Here is a 23,113-nt window from a genome sequence, read left to right as displayed (position 1 = left end):
AAAAAATGCAGGTATTCTTGGGAAGATATCAGGGTTGGAAATATGCGGAATTTCTGCTTCCATAACAAAAGAAGTCTGCTTTGGCAGAAAGTTCCGATCGCTAAGATAGGGGAAATGGGCTCCCTGCACTTTTTATCGGAAACGTACACTGGTGCACAGACGGTTCCAGGATGGAGGACAAAGCAGGTGCAGGTATTTTCTGGACCTGGCTAGAAACTTGCAATTTTAAACGGCGCAAAATTAGACATTGAAAAAAGTTTGAAGGGCTCCTTTCTAGTTATCCTTTCAGTTAGCCAATCAGCCATCCGGGCCCTTTCAAACAGTACTATGAAATCCAAGCTGGTTAGAGACTGCTTTGACACGCTACAAATTTTGGCAGCCAAAAACGCGGTAACACTGTGCTGGGTACCAGGACCGAAGGTATCTAGGCCGCACTGGGTTGGGGGCTCTCTTTTTAAGAGATACAATGATCTTTTAGGTCGCGGTGTCTCTTGTTCTGCTACAGAATTAACTAACTAACTATGATAAGATACTATTTTCGAAAACGGACTGCATACATTTTTGAGCAGCGGCAGAAATTCTGCAGCTTTTAAAGTTCATTTCCTACCTAATTTGATGCATACATTTGTGATTTTAAAATGAAAGCATTATCTTAAATAAAATCATGATCTACGTAGGATGTCATTAGAAAAGTTCCTATAAATGTATTTATTTACTTGAAAAGGATATCTAAATGTGGGAAATATTCTTAAGAAATATTCTTACATATGAATCCTTATATTTCGTTGTGTAAAATAAATCAAAATACTCTTATTATAGCAGAAGGATTCTGAAAAGAACTAAAAACTGACATCTTGCTACATATAATAACCGTTAATTTCAGATTAAAAATTTTCTAGATCTACATAGAACATATGATCGAACATGTTTTGTCTCAAAGATTATTATCGAAAAAAACACGAAATATCGATTAAACAAAAAAAAAAAAAATAAAAATAAAATTCAAATACAGGTTTTCATGGCAGAAAAAATCTAAAAGCGAATAATATCATTCCCTGATATTTACAGATCGAAACTGTAAGAGTAAAGACATATTTACTGAATTTTATTCCCGATATTATCGAATCAAGGGTTTTTGGCCGCGAAATTAAATTTTATACGGTTACTTCAGGTTTCAGAAGTTTAGCAACGTATTCGAGATTTCACTGTATTTACATAAACAACAATAAAAAGCACTTATATGATACTTGCTGTTATTGCATACGCATTACCGATTACATTTCCTTTACACAAATGTAAATAGAAGTTAGATGTAATCACTCCGCTGAATTATTAATTATACTATTGAGCAGTCATTACCAACCTTTGCAGAACAATCGAAAAGGCCATTGAGAAGTAATCGACCGTTTAACACGAATATCAGATACCCAAATTTTCACCCACACCCACCACATATTTACCTGGTACGAATCGATCCCAAAATCCTGTCAATGGCATAATCACCCACGGCGTACAGTACACCCAAATCAGCAAATTCATTATAATAGACTTGGTCATGGTCATTGAGCGATTCATTGGCTTTGTGATGACATTGTAGCGGTCATAACCGATGGCGGCATTCAACATACCCGCTCCAATGCCCGAATATGAGCCGATGGCGGCAAAAATTTGACACCAAGTATTGCCGAGCGCGAAGCCACGATGAAAGCTGTTATAGATGAATATCGGCGCTTTGGCGCACATAATAAAATCGAGAAAAGCCAAATTTAATACAAAAATATTCGATGGCGTGCGGAGAGCTTTTGCGCTATGGAAGTTAGAGAGCAAAGAGATGGAAATAGTAGAATATTTAGTAAATACTTTGTTGAAGTTTTATGGAAACACGCGTGGCTCCGTATTGTAAAATCGTTTTGTACCTCATGAAAACCCACAGCACAAGTCCATTGCCAATGGTCGAGGCGAAGAAGAGGAATGTGTAGAGTATGGCTAACATGTAGTGCATGGAGGCTGGTGGTTCCAATTGTGTCAGCCAATGTTCGGGAATGTATTGTATCTGATCAGGCGGCACATTCCAGCCCAGAAACTGCAGCTCATTAGAGACGCTGACAAATGAAAACAAAAAAGAAAATAGTACCATAGTTGCCATAAGGCATTGCGTAACACATGCCGTATGAGTGATATTTTACCGCGCTTCTGGCCGCAGCACAGGCTTCAGGCTCGCATTGCAGCAAGGCAGCATTGTCAGCTCGCTGTGATTTTCCTGAGCGCTGTTCTTGGATGTTGGAAGTGTGATTACAACGTTGCTGTGCCGTTCATGCGTTTACGCGCTTCGCCTGCTTGACGTTTATGAGAATTGCAAGCAAATTTTCTTTTTAGCAAAAAAAAATTAACACTCTCGCGGCCACAAAACGCTAGCTTCTTGCACTAATTTAGCCGTTTAAAACGTCTCGAAATCGCACCGCGCGCAACATAGCCACTACAGCCGAAACTTTTGATGTTGAGTGATGCCGAAGAATGCAAAGGGCTTTTATAGTTTCCAATACTTTGCTCGTCTTGCGGTTGGCTTATAGTGATTCTAATTGAATTTACTATTACATTTTGTAATGCATTTGGTTTGCGTGCCGCTTAATCGGCGCTGTGGCAGAGAACATGTTGCAAGTTGACAAATTCCAAATTCCATAGGCTCAGACGGCAATCAATGCCAAGTGGCAACAGTGTAGCATAAGTATGGTTAAAGTGGAAGACATGAGATGGACAGCGTTTGTTTGTAGCTCGAAGGGTGGATGGGGAAATTATGCATTGAATACACCCTCACTTAATTAATAAAAGGTTTATTGAATGGGTATCGACATATGCACATATGTATGTATGTATGTACATATGAACGAAAGTGTGTACACAAGTATATATCGCGTATCGTCGTCGTTCTGCGAAACCTCGTAACTGACATTTGTGCTCACCGGAAGCTCCTGTCATCAAGCCCTTATCCATTTATACTAAAATATCGATTCTTAGATATAAGAAGAAGAGATAATTCGGGATAAAAGAGAGAACCGTTTTGAAATAGGACTAGCTTTACTCTCACCTACAAAATCTTGGTAACGTCACATGCGAGGTTTTGCATTTTCTTGATATGCGGTTTTGTACTTTAAACGACGATATGTTCATAGGACCAATGATGTTGTGCAAAAAACACAAAAATTATAATTATCAGAATAAGCTCGACACAAACACAAATGCTGTATGGATCACAAAAGTAAATAAACCGTTGGCTAACATTGTCAGCGACAGTTTTGAGGAGTAAACTAAAATGTCTGGTATAAAGGCGGCTTGAAATTATTAAGTCAAATGGTTTATAGTGTTTACACTTTACACACACCCATGTATAGCAAAAAAGGAACACTCCAGCGCTTTCGTCTTGGTATGCAGGCCGCTAAATTTAAACGTAGAATACATGGCATGGTTAAGAGCACATCCAAGCCAAAAACGAAAGCACAGATTAAGAAAAAAATATCGATAACAAAAAAATATCGATAGAAAAATTGATAACAAAATCGATAGCAAAGTCGATAACAAAATCGATAAAAATATCGATAACCAAATTGATAAAAAGTATCGTTTATAATATCGATAAGTTCCGAGAATATCGATAGCAAAATCGATAACAATACCGATAAAAATTTCGATAACAAAATCGATAAAAAATATCGATAACAAAACCGATAAAATATCGATTATTATATCGATAAGTCCCGAGAACTCCGAAAATCTCTAAAATACCGAAATAGTCCCCAGATTGAGTTTCTGTCTATATCCTTTTCTCTATAATTACCTTTATTTTAATCTTTCTTCCTCTATCTTCATCTTTACTTTTATCGGTATCCTCATCCTCATATTTTTCTTTATATTTATCTTTGGTTTTACTTTAATGTTTATCATATTCTTCATTTACATATTCCTCTTCACCTTTGTCCTTTATACATAAGTAAAGTGTTTAAATTTACCTAGGTCTTCTTGTATTTACATACATGCGCTGCGATTTGGTTATGAATATTGCGTCATCTGTTACTCAAAAGCCGTAATACCATACATACATATTTTTTGTCTTCTTCTCTCACTTCCAGAGCAAGCATGTGTTTGCAGAATGATGACGAAGTGATTTTGTATGGAAAATCATTTATGCCCATATATTTGAATAAAATAAACATACTTACAACATATCAACCAGTACTTCCCATATACCAAATGAAAGGAAAAAACTTGAGTTTTTGATTAAAGAAAACAAAAGCAAAATCATTCGAGCAGTTTTCGAGTATTTTGATAATAAAAAAAAATTGCTAATTTTTGAAAAATTGTTTGCATTAAAATGCTCAATGTTTGTTGGACTTATAGAAAATTTGTACACGATAATATTTCTATTGCTCCAAAGAACCTGTATCCCGAAATTGAAAGTTTAGTCTGCAAATCGTAAGTTGCAGAGCAAAATTTACCCTAAAATTAGCCAATATTTACCGTTGTTTCTACGACAGAAACCGAATTGGTTACTTACAAAAAGGAATTTGTCGATAGGTTTGGAATTTTATCTTTGAAACGCCACTCTTTTCTTTCAAATCGCTTCTTCCCATGAAACATACTATATAAAATCCTCGTCGGTTCAAACCAGCATATGAAGACAGACTACATAAATGAATTGGCGGTAAACGACATGGTTAAAGCATGGGGAAACAAGGGCCCACAAATCAAGGGCTTCGATAAATACAAAAGAAAAATTAAATCAATCAATTCGAAAAAAATTTAAAAATCACCTAAAACCAAGATACAAAAAAGAAGGTAGTTTCACTTGTGAAATTTTTTGACATAAACTGTGCTAATGACGTTTATACTTTTCGTAAATTGCTCGAGTATCACTGCCACCTCAACAAATTATTGGTTTGGAAATTTTATTATTTTTTAAAGGAATTTTTTATGCATTAAAAAATAACAACACACAAGGTAAATTTACTTAATTCATCGTATTAGCATAGCTGTTAATAAGTGTGTATTAATTTAAAATACCTTAACGCAATTTGGCATTATATGCAGTGTTCCATTAGATATTATTATAGATATTAGGATGTTGCTTTAATTTGGATCCTTTTTAGAGGACATATGAACAAAGGAATAGTTAAAAAGTAGCTTATCGTCAGTGAAAGCACTATGGAAGCATAAACTTAGAGGGAGGTAAAAAAAATTTACAAATTCTTAGAGCTCCTTGTTACAGTTTATAGACAGATAAACAACTCGCTCTACTGCTGCTGGTGCAGGCCGCCGAAAAGTGGTTGGAACAAGCAAACAACACCTTGGTGAAGTTACCATGCACGTGGCCATCCCGAAATATGCATCTAATCGTTCTAAATAATGATGGAAATTATTGCATAAACAAATAGATTATCTATGTGCATTACGCAATGTAATAGTAGTATTTTACTTCCCTTCCGTTTTATAATTAATTTGAGAAATAAACCACTAAAAGCTCGCTATAAAATGATGCTCAAAATATATTCCATGAAATAACTTTGAAATAATTTTTTTGAAGTAAAAAAACCACTTTTTAGATTCTTCAAAGATGGTAGCTTTAATTTAAAAGAAAACTTCAAAAGCACAGTTTACGTCAAATGGGAGCAATGGCGGATAAGAAGACGAAGTGAAACTGCCTTTAAATATTTGTATCATGCCTAAAACTATGTTCACATGACAGCATAAATTACCTGGTTTCGATTAAATTACTTCCCATAAATCAAGTACGTTCACATTTTCTTTCAAAATTTAATAATTTTAATACAAAATGATTTCACTTGATTTCATCATGATTTGCTTTGTTGGGAAGATTGATTCTGCGTTCGATTTCAAGGCTGGCACAAGGCGTATTCTATAAGGTGGTATCGGTACGACAATAACAAAATGTACATGTACATGTACCAAAAATTTCATACGAAGGATGTGAAAGAGAACAGAAAACAATAAATAATCAACAGCTCCAACCAATGAAGAGCAGCCATTTGACGAGCCGTGAGGCGAAGAAAATAAAAGGGTACTGCTATCATCTATTGAATACACCTTGGGCTGGCATTATTATTGGTGTTAATGCTGGTTTACAAATAAACGTAGCCGTCTACTTTTTCAAACTTGTAATTGTCAGGATATGCTCTGACTGTTTGACTGACAACAGAAGATACTTAGTTTTTTTCTTGTTTTGCCTTTGTTTTTACCGATAATGTCGGCATACGCCCGCAAATGTACGCTCTCATAAAGTATTGTGCCTGCGCGGTTTAGTTCTACGGCTCTGATGATCTTCTCCAATATCAGATTAAAGAATTAACGTGACCTTGTCTGAAGCTTCGTTTGGTATCAAACGGCTGAGAGAGGTCCTTCCCAAATCTGACTGATTCTCATTTCAGACACCGCGGCGTGTAGGCGATTCCTTTTACAGCGCGGTTACACACGAATGTGTACGTAGCGTAGCGTAAAGTACGTAGAAAGATATCAAGTGTGCTGTTGATAGATAGAGAAAGAAGCAACGTCTACGTCACGGTCATGCGGTGGTGAGTTTTTGTTAACACGCAGATCCCATAATATGGATGGTGTCAGATAACACGTTCTCCGTTTTTACGTCTGTGGATAACTGCGCATTTAGTGCTATCGAAAGCGGCTTTGAAGTCGACAAATAGATGGTGAGTGTCGATTCTGTTCTCGCGAGTCCTTTCCAAGATTTGGCATATTGTGAATACCTGGTCTATGGGGGATTTGTCAGGTCTAAAGTCACACTGATAAGGCCCAATCAGTTTTTTGACGTTGGGCTCTTTCACACAATACGCTCGATAAGACCTTGTACGCTTAGAAAGCTGATCCCGAGGTAGTTGGTGCGTTTGGCGGGGTCGCCTTTCTAAATTCCAGTCGTCGGACATGCCTTCATCTGATAATATTCTGCATAAGAGTTGATGCAGCTCCTCGCCATCGTACTTGAATAGCTCAGTTGGCAGGCTGTCAGCTCCAGCAGCTTTTTTGTTTTTCCGCCGCGTAATTGCTATTCGTACCTCGTCATATTCAGGCGGAGGAAAATCGACTCCGTCATTAACGACTGTTGCTCGGGTTCGTGGAAAGGTGTTTCCTTTAGAATTTAAGTACGTTTTAGACATCGGTCACTAGGTCGCCAATGTTGTTCTTACAGTTCACCCTGGCCTTAAGATATTCCGTAAGTCGCCTAACTCTCTGATAAAACCTTCGGGCATTTTTCCTGAAAGCCAGCATTTCATTGTTGTTACAAGTCGTTTGTTTCTCCCATAATTTCTTCATAAGCTTAGCGTTGCAAATCATCATCGATACCTCCACCCTCATTCAGTGTTTTTGCTAAATATTTAGAAACAAGCTGTTACAAACACAAAACAGGTTTTTCGACGTGACATCTAGGGGTGAAGGATTTTTTCGCTGTTGTTTGTGGTGCTATTCTTATTTCTGATACAAATTGTGCGTCGCATTCATGCCTGTCTACATCTCACTTACCCCGGTGTCGCTGAATTGTCGAGCGCGTCAGATTTGGCTGCAGGGTGGGTTGGAATGATATGTATTTCTCTACAGCAGCTGCTTGACACTTTCGTCATATCAGCTCTTCCTGTGTGGGTGAAAGTAGGAAACCGCAGATCTCTAAACGAGATGGCTGAGCATAGAGTGGAGGATCGAGTCCCACTGCTCATTTATGTCCGGTCAATGAGACCCAAACAGTTCTTGTTTAAGCAGGATTCAGATTTGATTGTTGGAGCAAATATGTTAAGCGGATTGCGAAAATTCGTTCACTGATAGGGGTGAACCTGAATTAAAGCTGTCGAGACCACCGCCGCCTCATGCCAGCAGTAATACATAGATGTCGCACGTTGAAAATTATTCGCAATCGTGCTCTGTTCATCGCAATTCCTATACAATGGTGATGCAAGCCTAGTATTTCTGTAAGAAAACCAGCAGTTGCATGAAGACACCTTTCCTATGGACGGTACGGACATTGCAAGCGCATATGCTTAAAGCGTAGTCCTTGTTTCGTGTGGTGGGCCGTCAAAGTTTGGAGGAGAGGGCAATTAAAAAGGCTGTTTTGGGTCACTTATTGGGTATATTTTTTTATCTTACGGGTCCTATACCCAGGGAACAACCTATTGTTGGGAGAGTTGTTGTTTTCTTATATTAACCTTTGCTCTTTCCTACATCAGATCCAGCTACGCCCTTGTCTAAAGATCGACCAGTATAAACCTGTGACAACTTGACATCTGCATTCCGAAGTTTGCTGCTGCTTTGCCCAACCATCGAATTTCTAAAAAATAAATTGATTTTATCTGGCCAAGCTTTGGCATCTCGTAAACCACTATATATGTATGTTGGGATTTTTGACGTCCTCTTCAGGATCACTTTGGTGTTTACCTTACTAATAATTGTAAGTACAACGCGGAAGAATTTAGTCTATAGCTGATCTCTCTGTGTTCATCGTGTCCGAAATGCAAATCTTTTGAGTAAGGTTACCAGTCTCAAATATAAACTGCTTGTATGTATTGCACGCATACCTCACAGTGAAAAGATGGTAAATCATGGCGAATAATGGAAAAAGTACATTTTGGAGGTAAAAATTGTTTTTTTTTGTGGTAACATGGAGTATTTTGTAGGAAGTAGTTGTGGGCGTTATATCAATATTCGCCCCGGGCGCTTAATAGTCTAACTAGAAAGCTAGGTATATGTATGTATATGGGGTGGTAGAAAAATACATGTGAGAAAAGTAAAGTCTGAATTTTATAGGTATGATCCCCTAAAGCGAAAAAATAAACATGTTAACATATTTTTCAATCGGAAAACTATGGCTGCGTTTCTTTATACATTCCGGATAATCCCATTTCACAGCCGGAATAAACAGAATGCGTTTGAAATATACGTCAACATATCAACAGGAACGTTCTAAAGAATAAATAAACAAAAAGCTTATTCCAAACGTTCAGAATGAATAAAGAAATGCAGCCTATGTTTCTCCTTTACTTTACTTTACTTTACTTTACTTTACTTTAAGAAATACTACTCAATTGTTTATTTAACAATTTTTTAATATTTAAGTTTCTTTACGGGTCTTATTATATCATTTATCGAGGGTTTTGTTTGACCCATAAGGTGGGTTAGGTTCAAGTGGCATACCTAGGCCGTTAGATTTTGGGCCCGTTGTGATACCACGCGGATCGTTAGAACCCTCAAACCATCGTGTGGATTGCGCGAAATCCAGAAGTTGCCTACCTCGGTTAACTCGGGTAACTTTCGTTTTCTTCCACAAAGAGCGGAGCATTCGCATAACAGGTGCTGCAAGGTTTCTGACTCTTCTTCGTTTCTGCAGCTTCTGCAGAAGTCGTTACGGGAGACCCCTAGCCTCTCCGCGTGCCTTCCGATGGCAACATGGCCTGTTAACAGACCCACGGCTGCGGATCTAAGCCCCCTCTGCTCGCATGAGGAGATCCTTCGGCCGTTTTTTGACCCAATTTGGCCACGTAAGTTTCGTATTGCAGCAAGTGGTGACTCAAGCCCACCTATCACTTGCTAGTTTAGGGATATATCCCTAAGAATGACCTTGCAGGTAGCGAGCGGAATGCCTAAACACTTCCGCGAAAGTGGAGCGGATGTGCCCTATCTTGCAAGTTCGTCTGCCTTTTCGTTGCCTGATATGTTCCGCTGCCACGGCACTCATACCAAGTGAAGAGCAGACTGCTCAGCCATCTCGTTTAGAGACTTGCAACAGTCCGAATAAACGCATTATACTTAAACCAGCTTCCCGAAATAAGCTACTATTCCATATGAACACAGATATTATTGTAAAGAGCACCAGGTTAGTTTTGTCTGGGTTAATGCCCAGGTCTTTCTCCCAGGTCCATCTTTCAATTACATGACATTCTAATTATTTAGTCTGTCCTGCATGATATCATACAGAGTTTGTGAAAATTTTCTACTCACAACCATCGCAAGATCGTCAGCATACGCAATGACCTTGGAACCTTCCACCCACCATCGTATGAGCGACCACAACTTTGAGTGAATGCCCACAGCCGTTAGGGCTGATCTGATTGCTTCAAAAGTGATGTTGTTGGAAGTATCCTTGATGTCTAGAAATGCTATCAAGGTATATTTCTTTATGGTTAAAGATTTCTCTGTTTTCGACACGCAACGCTGTTCGGTGGATTACCTCTTCATATAGGCATGATGTGATGCCATACGTGTGTTTGCAACTGGTTCGCTAAGGAGGGATTCAATCAGTCGCTCCGTTATATTGAGCTGGAGAGATGGTGGTAGAATAAGAAGTAGGTCTACAAAGGGATGAAGACAACCCTTGACATTAGCCAGGTCTCCGGAATGTAGTTAAGGGTCAGGGCTCCATTAAAAATAGCATACAGCCATTTTGAGCTAACTCCAAAGATTGCTGCGGCTGATTCGGTGAAATACCATCTGGACCTGCGGATTTGAAGGCTTGAAGGATCCTATTTGACGCAATTCTTCTTTGGTGAGAAGATGTACCGTAACTTGCTCACCTCTATCTCTGATTGACCTCCATAAAACAAGTTAATATTAAAGAATAGTTACATACACAATTGAGTATTATTCCTTGAAGTAGTGTAGTGGTAAGCAGTGCAATCCCCCCGGGCCCGGGATTTTCGAGAGGCCTGAAATAATGGCAGACTTATGATTTTGTTGAGTATGTTAACGGATTTTGAATTATTGCAGCTTATCTTATATTTATAACTAACATTTTTATAAAAAAAAATTAATTCATTATAGAAACAAATATTTTTCGATATTTCCGCTAGAAACTGTTTCTTCGTTACAGGCTTTTAAACGTTACAAAATGCTACGTGGAAAACTGTCAATTGATCACATTTTAAATTAATACAATTTATGGGTAGGGCCCATGATTTTGCACTCCGGGCCCGAGTTTTCTCTGGACGGCCCTGTTTGTAAGTGCCAATTTATTGTTCTATTATTCTCCTGAAGAAGGGTCCATTGAAGAGTCTAGATTTGGAGGATTCTATGCTATTTCTATAAAAAATTGGGGTTTTCCATAAAATACATGGAAAACTTTGAGCCCTTTAAGCCACCTCTAAATATTTTTTTTTATAAGAAATACAGTAGTATAGTTTTCTTCAATATACCTCGAACAATACTAGGGGGTGAGAGTATTATAATTCAGACTTTAATTTCTTTGGACCACCCTAATGTACATACATACAGTATTGGCCAATACAATAGCACCCCCATTTCAAAGTCATATTGTTTGCCACTCATGTTTATTTATTTATTTTTAAGAGTTTTCAATTAAAATACAGTTCATTCTCTGACAAAACTCACATAAACTTAAGTTTAAAACTTTTTAAAAGTCCGCAAAAAAGTGCAACAAATTTTCACCCAAATTTCAAACTTTTTTCTAGGAAGCGGTAGAATTTTTTTGAATACACAGTTTTATAGCCCATTCGATTTTAGTCTAATAATGTGCAAGTTTCAAGTGGCTAAAAATTACCGTTGATTTTTAAGATTTTTTTTCGCCGAGGATGTTGCGGGTTTCTGCCATATAAAAATAAATTGTGTTTAGTCGTTATATGGAAGCAAATGAGACAAATAAAATTCTAAAAAATCAACGGTAATCTCTAGCGACTTGAAACTTGCATATTATCAGACTAAAATTGATTGGGCTATAAAACTGTGTACTCAAAAAAATTCTAGAGCTTCTGAGAAAAAAGTTTAAAATTTAAGGGAAAGTTTGTTGCGCTTTTTTTGCGGTCTTTTAAAAAGTTTAAAACATGGGTTTATATGGGTTTTGTTAGAGAATGAACTGTATTTTAATTGAAAATTCTTAAAAACAAATAACTAAACATAAGTGGCAAACAATATCGCTTTGAAAGGGGGTGCTATAGATATGTCCAATACTGTATATGATTTGTAACACTACTTTTTTATTTTTTACACAGTGTTACCTAAACCTAATTGAAAGTTAACCACCTGTTTGTAAAGACATGTATATAGTTAGTGTGATACTTCAAACATTTTTAAACTATGTAATTTTATCCGATACTCAAAAATGCATTAGCCATGTGAACGGCAAGATTGGAATCACCGTCTAATTCAACCTTGAACTTGTAGCTCCCTTAACACACTTTAATTTCAATCTTTCTACAAATATACATAGATACATTTACAAACATATGTACATGTATGTATTGCATCGGATCGATACTAAATACTAAACTCTGTTGCCAAACAAAGTAATGGGGAAGTTTTAAATACCAACTGAAAAAAGTTATACATACACGCGGCTGTGTGTTTTTTTATCGCCTCGTTTTGTATTACTGTAACTAGGGATGGCAAAAAAAATAAAATAAGCGATTAATTAATCATATGATTAATCACAAACCAAAAAAAATTAATTGCAATTATTCAGAAATAATCGGTTGATCAAATTTTTAAAGGCATTTTTTACAGTGGGTATTCACAAAAACATTTTTCATAAAAAATTTCTAATTCTCTGGTTAATTAGCCTTAAACAAAATAAAACGAGTATTTTCAGCGCCGATAATTATTTATTATTTAAACATTTTTGCAAAAACAAGTGTTTTGATAAGCGCTTTGTTGCTACACGGTTGCGTTTCTCGGTGGCTTTAGCACCAGCTTTTGAAAAAAGGCGTTCAGCAGCCACCGAAGTATCAACTAAATAACATTTTTCGAAAGTCGTCATCTTTTCGCCTTCTTTTGTGTAAAAGAGATTTATGAGGGGCCCAAAGACGTTTCCATAAGATGCTTTGCGCACATTATTTAATTTCTCAAGAATTTCTTTACTGAGGACAATGCTAACGGATCTTTGAAATGATTTTTTTCAACTTTTGGTCGAGTAAAGTTGATGTGGCTAGCAAACAAAGAATGTTCTTCGGTAAAATTGTTTCAAGGGGGCATCTTCTAATTTTTGGGCGACGAGCTGCTTTGGTAATATTTTAATTATTTGTTCGCTACCGCAATGCACTAGCGGAATTACTGGCTTAAAGTTTTGCCTTTTTCGCCACAGTACAATTACTGTCATTGCCTCTAAAGGTCTCAATATACTAAGGTTTCTGGCAAAATTTTTTTTTAGTTTCACTTATTTCAACATATTTTGATTAAAAGCAGAATACTGATAAAAATAAAATATTTCACACAAACAACAAAAAATATAATCGATAATCGCATGAGGCTATTGCCTGAAAATTTTAAAATGCGATTAGTAATCATTGTAAACTTATGTTCAGTAGTCGAACAAATTATAGCCGCACCAAATTTTAACAAGTTTTAAAATATAATTTTTGCTGTTATATAATTTTGGTTAGTTTTTTTTATAGTTCATTATTTAAAAACATCGGTATAAATACAAGTTCAAAGGCAGTGTTTCACGATTGGGTATTTGCCAAAATTTGGTGTGAACACCCAAAGAATTTTTCTTTATCCCAATCACGAAAATTTATTTGTTGAAAACTTCAATAGAATATCGCTGTATTGTACCAATCTTTTAGTAGAATAAAGTACAAGTTTCAAATGGCTAAAAATTTCGATTGATTTTTTAGAATTTTTAAAACGTTCAAAACTTGTACGAAAGTTTATTGTTTTTTTTTTTTATATTGCACAAATTTGGAAACTTGGATTTACACGGGTTTTGTTAAAGCATGAACTATATTTTTATAAAAAAAATAACAAAAGTTCAATAACAACAAAAATAATACGTTAAAACTTGGCAAAAAGTGGTTTTACAATAGGGGTCATCACTTCGAGTTTGGTACTCGGGTGTTCGGTAATTTTTCCCCATGTATTTTGTTTGTGTAAAATTATTTTATCATTATTTTATCGTGTTGGAAGCTTGATAATTTTCAGATAGTTGGTAAACCGCAATCAGCCGTTCGAAATTTATTCAATTTTAAATCTGCTCGCTGCCGAAAGGCATAACGCATATGAGTAAGTAAATTCATTCAATTTACTGTTACAATTTATTTATTTTTTAAAAAACATTTATTTATTCCACGCTAGAAAAATTTATTGAACTTTTTAAAAAATGTATGCACTTTTCGCGCGAAAAATTCCAGGAAATAGGTGACAGAAAGGAATTAACTGACATTTTAAAGCGTGTGTTACCACATTATCAGACTTGCCATCTCGTCAATATGGTAATATTATATTCGGTAATTTACGAGAACAAAACAATGGTGGGAGTTATCGAATACCGAATCAAGACTTTAACCAGTATAGTCTGCGAATTCTTAATAACAAAATTGGGCATTAAAAAATATTCGTCATTATATTTAATTCCACGTGGCAATTTTTAAATGACACTAATTTTTTGTCACTTCAATGCCTTATGGAAATTCGGTATTAGGTTTGTAGCTTTGACAAGGCTTAAATGCACAACTATTGTATGCTCTGAACTTAAGCAATTCTTGTGGCTGTTTGCAACTACAGAATTCATATTTCTTGAAAATATTTTTACGATTATTCTACAATTAATTGATTAATAATCGATTAATGAAACACAAAACTACGATACAATTAAATCGTAAATTGGACCAAAATAATCGATTCATTTAATCAGATGATTAATCGCTGCCATCCCTAACTGTAACACATGTAACAACAAGAAAATAAGCCATTTCACCTACCTGGCACAAATCTGCCCCAAGTCTCCGTCACACATCCAACTACAAACGGTGTGGCATAGAGATACACAAACATAATCATCGTAATCGCCTTGCCATGCGTCATTTTGCCTTCCATTGGTTTGGTGATGACGTTGTAGCGATCGTATGCAATGAAAGCATTCGTGGTAGATGCGCCAATGCCGGTGTAAGCGCCGAGTATGCCATACACCTGGCAACCGAAGTTACCCAAAGCGAATCCCCTATGAAAGCTGTTATAGATGAAGACGGGTGTCTTCAGCATCATGAAGAAGTCACAGATGGCCAAATTGATAACCAGTATGTTTGATGGGGTACGCAAAGATTTGGCACTGTGTACGAGAAAGAGTTAGAAATTAAAATAAGCTCTTCCGAATTAACTGTAGTCTATCCGCCATACTCACGCCGTGAACACCCAGATGACCACACCGTTACCGACCATCGATACGGTTGTAAAGAAGAGATATAACGTGCCCAGCAGATAGTGTAGGGAAGCAGGTGGTTCCGGATACTTCAACCAATGATCGGGTATATGACGCAACTCTTCTGGCGGCACATTCCAACCGATTAGCCGCACATCTGACATTCTAAGAGTAAATAGTTGGTACTTAAGCTGGAATGGCATGTGGGGAGGGATTGAAAATTAATATTGCATCTACAGCACCTTGCCTCTGCGCGCAGTGTCGACACTGTTGACACATTTCCAAAGGGATTCGGTAAGCTATACGAATATTCCATATCCATATCCATAGTGGTCAATATACTTCGTCCTTTTCATGCACTGCCAAACCAAAGCTATCCAAAACAACGCTGTGTTGTAATGAATTCCAGTTTTTTTGGAAACACTTGTTCTTTCGGTTTGCTGTGTACACTTTCACCGGTCAACGTTGACAGAATTGTGTTGATCTGCTGTAACAGCTTTTATACTAACACTTTCCCACAAATTGGCAGTGATTTTTGCGAGCACAAAACGGATTAGATTAGCCAATCGGGTGTGCCTTGGATTAGCCGAGATTTTAGTTGGTTAGTGAAGAAGGTTCAGTATAGCTATGCGCTGACAGGGCGCTTTGATTTTTTTTTTGAATGTCTATGACATGGTGCTATGATGCATTGGTTGATTTAACAAATCCGATTTACATATACATTCATAGGTTCTGATACACACCTTTATATACTCTTTATCATTCGTATGTACGAATATGTATGTTGGTACAATATATCACAAAAACTGCCATGTCAATGAAATTTGCAAGGTTAATGTTATGAATGAGTTAATTTTTAGTAGCTTTGCATAAACATTAAGAAAACTGAAAGTAAAAATATCTCTAGGGGACAAAGCTGCTACTAGGTATTTTGATCTATAGTACACCAAATCCGACTAATAATAACTTCTTCTTTATTGGCGCTGTAACCGCCGAAGCTGTTTTGGCCGAGTCTTCTGTGCCAACTAACGCCAAGTGAAGCCAAGTCCTTCTCCACCTGGTCTTTCTAACTAGCATCGCGACCCGCGTTGAATACTTTCAGAGCTAGAGTGCTTCTGTTAATTCGAACGACATGACCTAGCCAGCGAAGCCGCTACATTTTAATTCGCTGCTCTATGTCTATATCGTTGTGAAGCTCATACAGCTCATCGTTAAATCTCAAACGGCCGTAAATTTTTCGAAGAATCTTTCGCTCGAAATCTCCAAAAGGCGCATCTTCAGATGAATTCATTGTCCATGCCTCCGCGTCATACACCGGCACAGGCATGATGATTGACTTATAGAGTGTGATTTTTTCACGAAGAGAGAGGACTTTACTTCTCAATTGACTACTTAGTCCAAAGCAGGACTTGTTGGGCAATAGTGATTATCCTTTGGATTTCAAGGCTGGTTCAGAAATAAACGAAGTCGTCTACTTTTTCAAAACTTGTAACCGTCAACACAGGAGATACTTCGTTTTGTCCTCGTCCATCACCAGACCCATTCGCTTTGCTTCTCTATCTAATTCGGCAGACGGAGCTGGTGGTATTGCTCAACATCGTTTCACACAGCCGTATTATTTTCGCCGGGATACCAAATTCAGATATCGCCTCGTGAAGACAGCTTCTTTTCGTGCTGTCGAAAGCGGCTTTGAAATCGACAAAGAGACGATTTGTGCCGATCATATTCTTGCGGGTCTTTTTCAAGATTTGGCGTATTGTGAATACCTGGTCTATGGTGAATTTGATAAGGCCCAATCAGTTCATTGACGGTGGGCCTCAGTCTTTCACACAATACACTCGATAAGACTTTGTAACCTATGCTTAGAATGTTGATCCAGCGGTAGTTGGACAGAGTACACTTACATTGCAGTTGCCGGGCATGCGTTCATCTGACCATATTCTGCATAAGAGTTGATGCATGCACCTTATCAGCCCACCGGTACCGTACTTCAATAGCTCGGCCGGCAGGCCGTTAGCACCTGCAGGTTTGTTACTTTTCAGCCGCATAATCGCATTCGTACCTTGTCATATTCAGGCGGTGGGGCATCGACTCCATCGTCATTGACCGGGGGCTCGGTTTTGTCTTCTCCACTACCTGCAGTTCTTTTGCTATACAGTAGGGCGGAAAAGTGTTCCCTACATAATTTGAGTACGTTCTAGACATCGGTCTCTAGGTCGCCAATATTGTTCTTACAGGAGTTCGCCCTGGTCTTGAAACCTTCCGTAAGTCGCCTAATACGCTGATAAAAATTTCGGGCGTTTTCCTGTCGCCCAGCATTTAAAGCCCCTTGCATTCACGTATTTCGGCCTCTCTTTTCTTATTTTGGCAAATACCTCTAGCTTATTTCTTTAGTTCCCTATGTATGCGGCATCCTTTTTCTCTGCAGTTTCTTGACATTCCTAGCCATATGAGTTGTTCTTTCAGGCTCGCTGAAATCCGACCGCTTCTTCGGCGGCGATACTTACTGCCGTCCCTAAATTGGTGGGCAAGTGCCAAACAACTGTCAAAAATCCTCATTCCCGTACAATTTGTATGGAGCATGTAAGCCCATCAGTGAAAACACGTTCATTAAACTACATTAAACGAGGAATTATCGCCACTTCATTCTCCCCTTGGGTGCCGTAAACAGAGTCTAACCTTGATGGCCTTCTATTCAGCAATCCCGGAAGGTATTTGTTCTTTAGCTTATATAATACACGGAAGCAACGCTTCGCTCGGTTCGGCCATTGAATGTAGCTAAAAGCGCAATGGAAATCCATAGCTGGTTTCAGCTTAAGCTTGAGTTGAACTCTAGGTTCGATAATATCACGTCCATTTTCAGCCCCTACTGTTGCAAGGCCAGCAGTAATCTGTTGTTTTCGTCGTTTCAAGCCGCCAGTTGGGAACCGCCTTCTTTTTGAGAGCATTTCGCTTTTGGTGATCAGTAACTTCGACGGTGACTGCGTGGTTTGAATCCTTTTGTACTCCTTCACTATTTGCATATCCTTGCCTTGTCTTCCTCGTCATGTGCCGTACCAGCTGCTACATTATTTCCAATCTATTCAAGCATAAACAGTACCTTCAGATACCTCTGGCTAATTATCACCACCGGGGGATTTTTACTTTTTGGATGCAAGATTTCTTCCGTCATGACCGCCTTCTTTCTGGTTGATCGTCCTTAGCACTTCCACATACACTACCAACACTATTTTGTAGGCTATTTGCAAAGTATAATTTTGTATGGCACTTGTGAAAACGGCCGTTAGGGCCAGTAGCTCAAAGCCTGGTTGGCACTCATGAGTGAGAAAAACGGAGATATGGTGGGTAAGTATTAGAACGAAGTTCTTGAGGTCAGTGAACTTTGTTCAATATCTGGTTATCACTACTTGCCGGTTAAACAGCATTATGGACGTTTTCGACATCATGCATATAATATGTGATCGATAAAATAGTCGTTGTATTTAACCGGAGCTTCTACCTCCGATTTATGTTAATCAGACATTGAACAATCAGCCCTAAGGGTCTGGTTAACACTAACTACAGGTTAAACATCGTTATCGACTGTGTGTTATATGTATGTTATGAAGTCGACCACGTCGTTAACGATATTTAGGGCCGGTTGCTCAAAGCCTGGTTGACACTAATTATCGGTTAACATCGTTATCGACGTTTTCGACTCCCTGCATATACCACGGTGTCGGTAACGTCGATAACGATGTTTAAACGGGGATTAGTGTCAACCAGGCTTTGAGCAACCGGCCCTTATCCTGCGTATTAACCAGACATTGAGAAACCGGGCCTAAGGAGTGAAATTTTTTCCGGTAAGGTGGAATGTATATGTACATATGGTAATACGAATATTCGTTTTAACAAAAGCTATTCGCCACCAGTTTTATACAGATCATCCGATATTGTGCTGTTGCGTGTTATTGTGCAAGAAACAAGTTTGTAGATGTGCTGCATGCAGTGTAGCAATTATAGCAAGCATATCGTATTTTTTATATCGTACGTAAACGAATAAATATTATAAAATAAAGCTTTTGTATAAAACGTAAACTAGTCCAAAGCTTTTGTATTTATTTTATAAAAAGCTTCACTAAAGTTGCAGCACACACTGCTAAATATGTATGTACACGCATAAATTCACACATATATGTATATGTACATATGTAAATACAAATGTCTATACCCTGCGGGAAATGTATTTAACTATAAGAACTTGTAGTTGATTAGGAAGGAACTAAAGGTCACTATTATCTGTATATTTTCTTTGGGGAAAGCTAACTATATTTCTATGGCGATTACCGCGAAATAGTTATAGGTGGTATTAGATGTCAACTAACTTCTTTTGGACATAAAATATCAATAAGAAAACAAAATTTTTGTTGTTTGTTTACTTTTTTATTTATTTATGTATGCACTTCATTTTATTACATTATATATTTGCGTTAGGTAGAACCAGTTTAGCCTAGGAAAAACTTTTTATATAATAATATATACACGTTTGATGTATTGAATCGGTACCGGGTGCCGAAAAGGAAGAATTTGGTACCGAAATTTTTTTCAAGTATTGGGTACCGAGTATTGTACACCACAAATGCTCCACTATGTACGCTGCAGAAAAAATTATCAATTTATTAAAATAACCAACTTCTAGTTAGCTTTTTGCGAGATTTCGATAAGTAACTAACTTTTAATTGGCTATGACAAAACTAACTTTAAGTTAGTTGAAAGTCGTGCAGGAGTCATGCGGACGTAATCGGAAGTTTGTTTTCTTTACAAGTTTTTATTTAAGTAACCTCGTACAAAAATTACTTGGAATACACTTTTTTTCTGGACTTCGCAGATTCTGTTTCATATTCAGGACAAATAAAATGTAGGACGAAATTTTATGTTATCATTTTGATGTTATGTCTGATCGAATTCAAATATGAGACTACCTACAAAAGAACATCTAAACAAATAAGCAAATATGTAATGTTGAATAAAATAAATATAAATATAAATAATTTAAAATTTTTTGTTTTTTTTTATTGATAGTTCATGTCCAAAAGTAATTAGCTACAAGTAAGTTGACATCTAATGCATAGGAAACCAGTTCTCATTATTTTGCGGCCATCGCTCTTGAAAAGTAGTTAGTTACGGCCAAAGCGAATAGTTAATAAATAGTTACCACTAGTCAACTGTTAGTTAATAGTTAGCTGCAAACTAGTCCCATTTCCTACAGGGTACTTGCTGTATCCGCATGTGCATGAGCTTACGTTTATGTAGCTATAGCTGCATTTTTTTTTGTAAACGAGCGACAAAAGAACGCTCAACTCGAGTAAAATTTCCTTTGAGCTACTTAAGCAACCCTATTAGTATCTGGCAAGAAACATGTGATTAGTTTCACGGGATTTAGACACAAAAACCAACAGAAATGAGTAATTGTGTGAGGTATTTGCGTAGTATATTTACTTATTTAAAATATAAATCATTTATATATGAAAACAAAACGTTCCCTCTCCACTTTCCCATTAAAAATTCACCATAGAGCAGTTTTCTCACTTACCAACACTACCCTTCCGGTTGCGACCTGGCTGAGTTTGTGTTGCTGCTTTGCTGGTATTTCGTCATTTAAGCGAGTGTTTTTTGTAGCTCGGTTGCAAAAGAATGCACCTTTTGTCAGTGTTTGCCGGCATGCGCAAGCTTCCAGCTGTTTTTATTTTACGCTGTCTGCCTTTTATCATTCGCCACACTATGTATGCTTTGCTATTTTCAGTTTTTGTTTTGCTTCTTTTGTTTATTAAATTATTGCGTACACTTTGCCGCGCTTCGTGTCGGAATTTTTGTAACGTACATATGTATATATGTATGTATGTATGTAGGTGGCGGTGGTGGTGGTGGGTGTTGCTTTTGCTGGAATGAGTGCACAAATGGCAAGCTCCAAAATACTGGAAGACCAGCAGCTTCTTAGATTACAAATGGGTTAACTCGACCTTATACGGTTATGGAAAAATCAGGCATACCCGTATGTATGTAGATAAGTTTTATTAATATGAAGATAGGGCAATGTTGCCGATACTTGAAAAATAGCACTGATTAATAAAAAATTTTGCTCTGCTCCTTATAAAATAGCTACATTCGGCATTTATTAGTAGCAAAACAAGTGTACATACATACATATGTACATATGTAAATACATAATATGTACATAATAGATAAGACAAAAGAGAAATACAAAGGACATACAAATAAAAGCACTGAAAACAATGATTAATACATATAAACAATTTTTAACCTCGATGCCCCTTATCTCTTCATAGTTTATTGAAATCTAAAAATATCTCATATTTAAAAATTAAAAGATTTTTGAAGCTACTTATAACTAGCGTTCATCACTATGCAAAGGTACAGCTTCGCTTAAGGCCCTGGTCACACCGCGAGTGGCTGAGCGGCGCACAGTGGTCTGTATTCAAAAAATATGGTTCAAAATAGCGTAGAGCCTCCAATTCTAAACAGATTTGATTTTTCTTTTTCAAATGAAAGATGGTGAGATTTAAAAGAGAAAGTAGCCATTTTGATGAATGATTCATAAGAAAAGAATAAAAGGGTTCCTTCAAAACGAAACGAAAAAAACTGCACAACAAAAATTTGAAATGTTATACTATTTGGCGGACCTATTTACATATGTGCAGCATGCACTCAATTGGTTATATTTCTAGGTAAGCTGACTGGCCCAAGTGTGACTTTTTCCTCAACTGCATGCAGGCAGCCACTTCAACCAAACCTAACCTAGATCGCTAAAGCAGCAGCCCTTGTTCGGTAAAAACTCTTAGCCATTCCGGTGCGTAAAACAGACTGTAATGGTAATGAAATATAATATATGAATTATGCTGCATCTGTGTGGTCATAGGAAGCAATGGACGAAACTTCAGACTTTTAAGAACGCCGCACGTAGGACTGTCATGGAATGATTTCTGATGTCATCTCAGCATCATTACACAGCGATACACAAATGCTTCCATAAGCTCCGTATGCCTAATATTACGCTAAACAACAGTTACTTTTGGAATGCTACCGGGGACATAACCACTGCAGACACTTTCTTCAAGCCGAGTCTTCTCCTAGGTACGCCAGAATCCATCTCATAGATCTCAAACACCAGGTGCAATAAGTCATTGGCTGAATCAGACGGACCGCAGGCCATAAATGTCATCAATTGAGAGTCAATAAACAGCTTCAATAACTCTCGCCGCGTAAATGGTGTCATTGGTGACCAACAGTGTGGCCAGATTATAAAAATAACTAAGCAAAATTTACTTAAAAAAGCTGAGAAAGGGTTAAGGGCAGTGAAAAAATAAACCTAAAAAAGTCAGCACTTTTATGCCGACAAATTTAAAAGCACCTCTAAAAATTCAAGAGAACGATATTCATTAAATTGGTTTTTAAACTTTTTACTTAAAACTTACCAGACGGCTTTAAGAGGCCTTCATTCTGATTCAATGCAATGGCTTCTAGATCGGCTTCTCTTACAACGGGAAAATATTTCATGACGACGCAGTACCAATTTAACATTGCTCCAGACACCCCGCGACGTGCTTTCTTTATTTGACATCCGACAGAATGAGACAGAGAAGGTCTTCTAATATAGCTTACAAATGTAAGACCCTGCCTAAAAGTGTTCATTAATAAGAGTTCCTCATTTTGCCGGTTGGTTTTTTTTTTTAGACAGAAGTAACATGGTTACATGTGTTTTGCTTTAAGAATTTATCATTACGATTCAGTTAATCTTTCGTCTTGGCTGCACGAATTTCCAAAGATCAGTCTCATTAGCCAAATATTTCTGCGTTGGAAAAAGGCGTTATGGATAAGTGTATCGCTAACAGCAACATTTTTTTACATTTCCATAATTCGTAGTTTTTTTTCTAAGTGTACTTACATATAAAACAGGAGCAGTAAAAAATC

General features: G+C 37.3%; 2 protein-coding genes across 2 annotated transcripts; both read right to left on the bottom strand.

Moving 5' to 3' along the window:
* Positions 1-1,232: 1,232 nt before the first annotated feature.
* Positions 1,233-2,317, bottom strand: LOC118752869 (opsin Rh4-like). The gene is made up of 3 exons (XM_036487722.1): positions 2,187-2,317; positions 1,917-2,102; positions 1,233-1,807 (listed from the first exon to the last, which is right to left on the bottom strand). Exons 1-3 carry the CDS (start codon positions 2,237-2,239, stop codon positions 1,420-1,422), a joined length of 627 nt encoding a protein of 208 aa, XP_036343615.1. The 5' UTR covers positions 2,240-2,317; the 3' UTR covers positions 1,233-1,419.
* Positions 2,318-14,685: 12,368 nt separating this feature from the next.
* Positions 14,686-15,601, bottom strand: LOC118752870 (opsin Rh3-like). The gene is made up of 3 exons (XM_036487723.1): positions 15,388-15,601; positions 15,128-15,310; positions 14,686-15,055 (listed from the first exon to the last, which is right to left on the bottom strand). The coding sequence occupies exons 1-3, from the start codon at positions 15,471-15,473 to the stop codon at positions 14,701-14,703; spliced, it is 624 nt and encodes a 207-aa protein (XP_036343616.1). The 5' UTR covers positions 15,474-15,601; the 3' UTR covers positions 14,686-14,700.
* Between the last annotated feature and the right edge of the window lie 7,512 nt (positions 15,602-23,113).

This window comes from Rhagoletis pomonella, unplaced genomic scaffold (genome assembly GCF_013731165.1).
Source record: "Rhagoletis pomonella isolate Grant_MI unplaced genomic scaffold, Rhpom_1.0 Rhpom_scaffold_01924, whole genome shotgun sequence".
Taxonomy (NCBI): domain Eukaryota; kingdom Metazoa; phylum Arthropoda; class Insecta; order Diptera; family Tephritidae; genus Rhagoletis; species Rhagoletis pomonella.
Note: the sequence above shows the minus strand (reverse complement) of the source record. Positions and strands in the feature narration are given on the sequence as shown.

Excerpts from the sequence above, each read along its gene's own strand:
- LOC118752870 (XM_036487723.1), bottom strand. The coding sequence starts at position 15,473 with ATGGATATGGATATGGAATATTCGTATAGCTTACCGAATCCCTTTGGA. Across the intron at positions 15,311-15,387 it reads ACACTGCGCGCAGAGGCAAG|AATGTCAGATGTGCGGCTAA; the intron begins GTGCTGTAGATG and ends ATTTACTCTTAG. Across the intron at positions 15,056-15,127 it reads GTCATCTGGGTGTTCACGGC|TGCCAAATCTTTGCGTACCC; the intron begins GTGAGTATGGCG and ends TCTCGTACACAG.
- LOC118752869 (XM_036487722.1), bottom strand. The coding sequence starts at position 2,239 with ATGCTGCCTTGCTGCAATGCGAGCCTGAAGCCTGTGCTGCGGCCAGAA. Across the intron at positions 2,103-2,186 it reads GTGCTGCGGCCAGAAGCGCG|CGTCTCTAATGAGCTGCAGT; the intron begins GTAAAATATCAC and ends TTCATTTGTCAG. Across the intron at positions 1,808-1,916 it reads GTGCTGTGGGTTTTCATGAG|CGCAAAAGCTCTCCGCACGC; the intron begins GTACAAAACGAT and ends TAACTTCCATAG.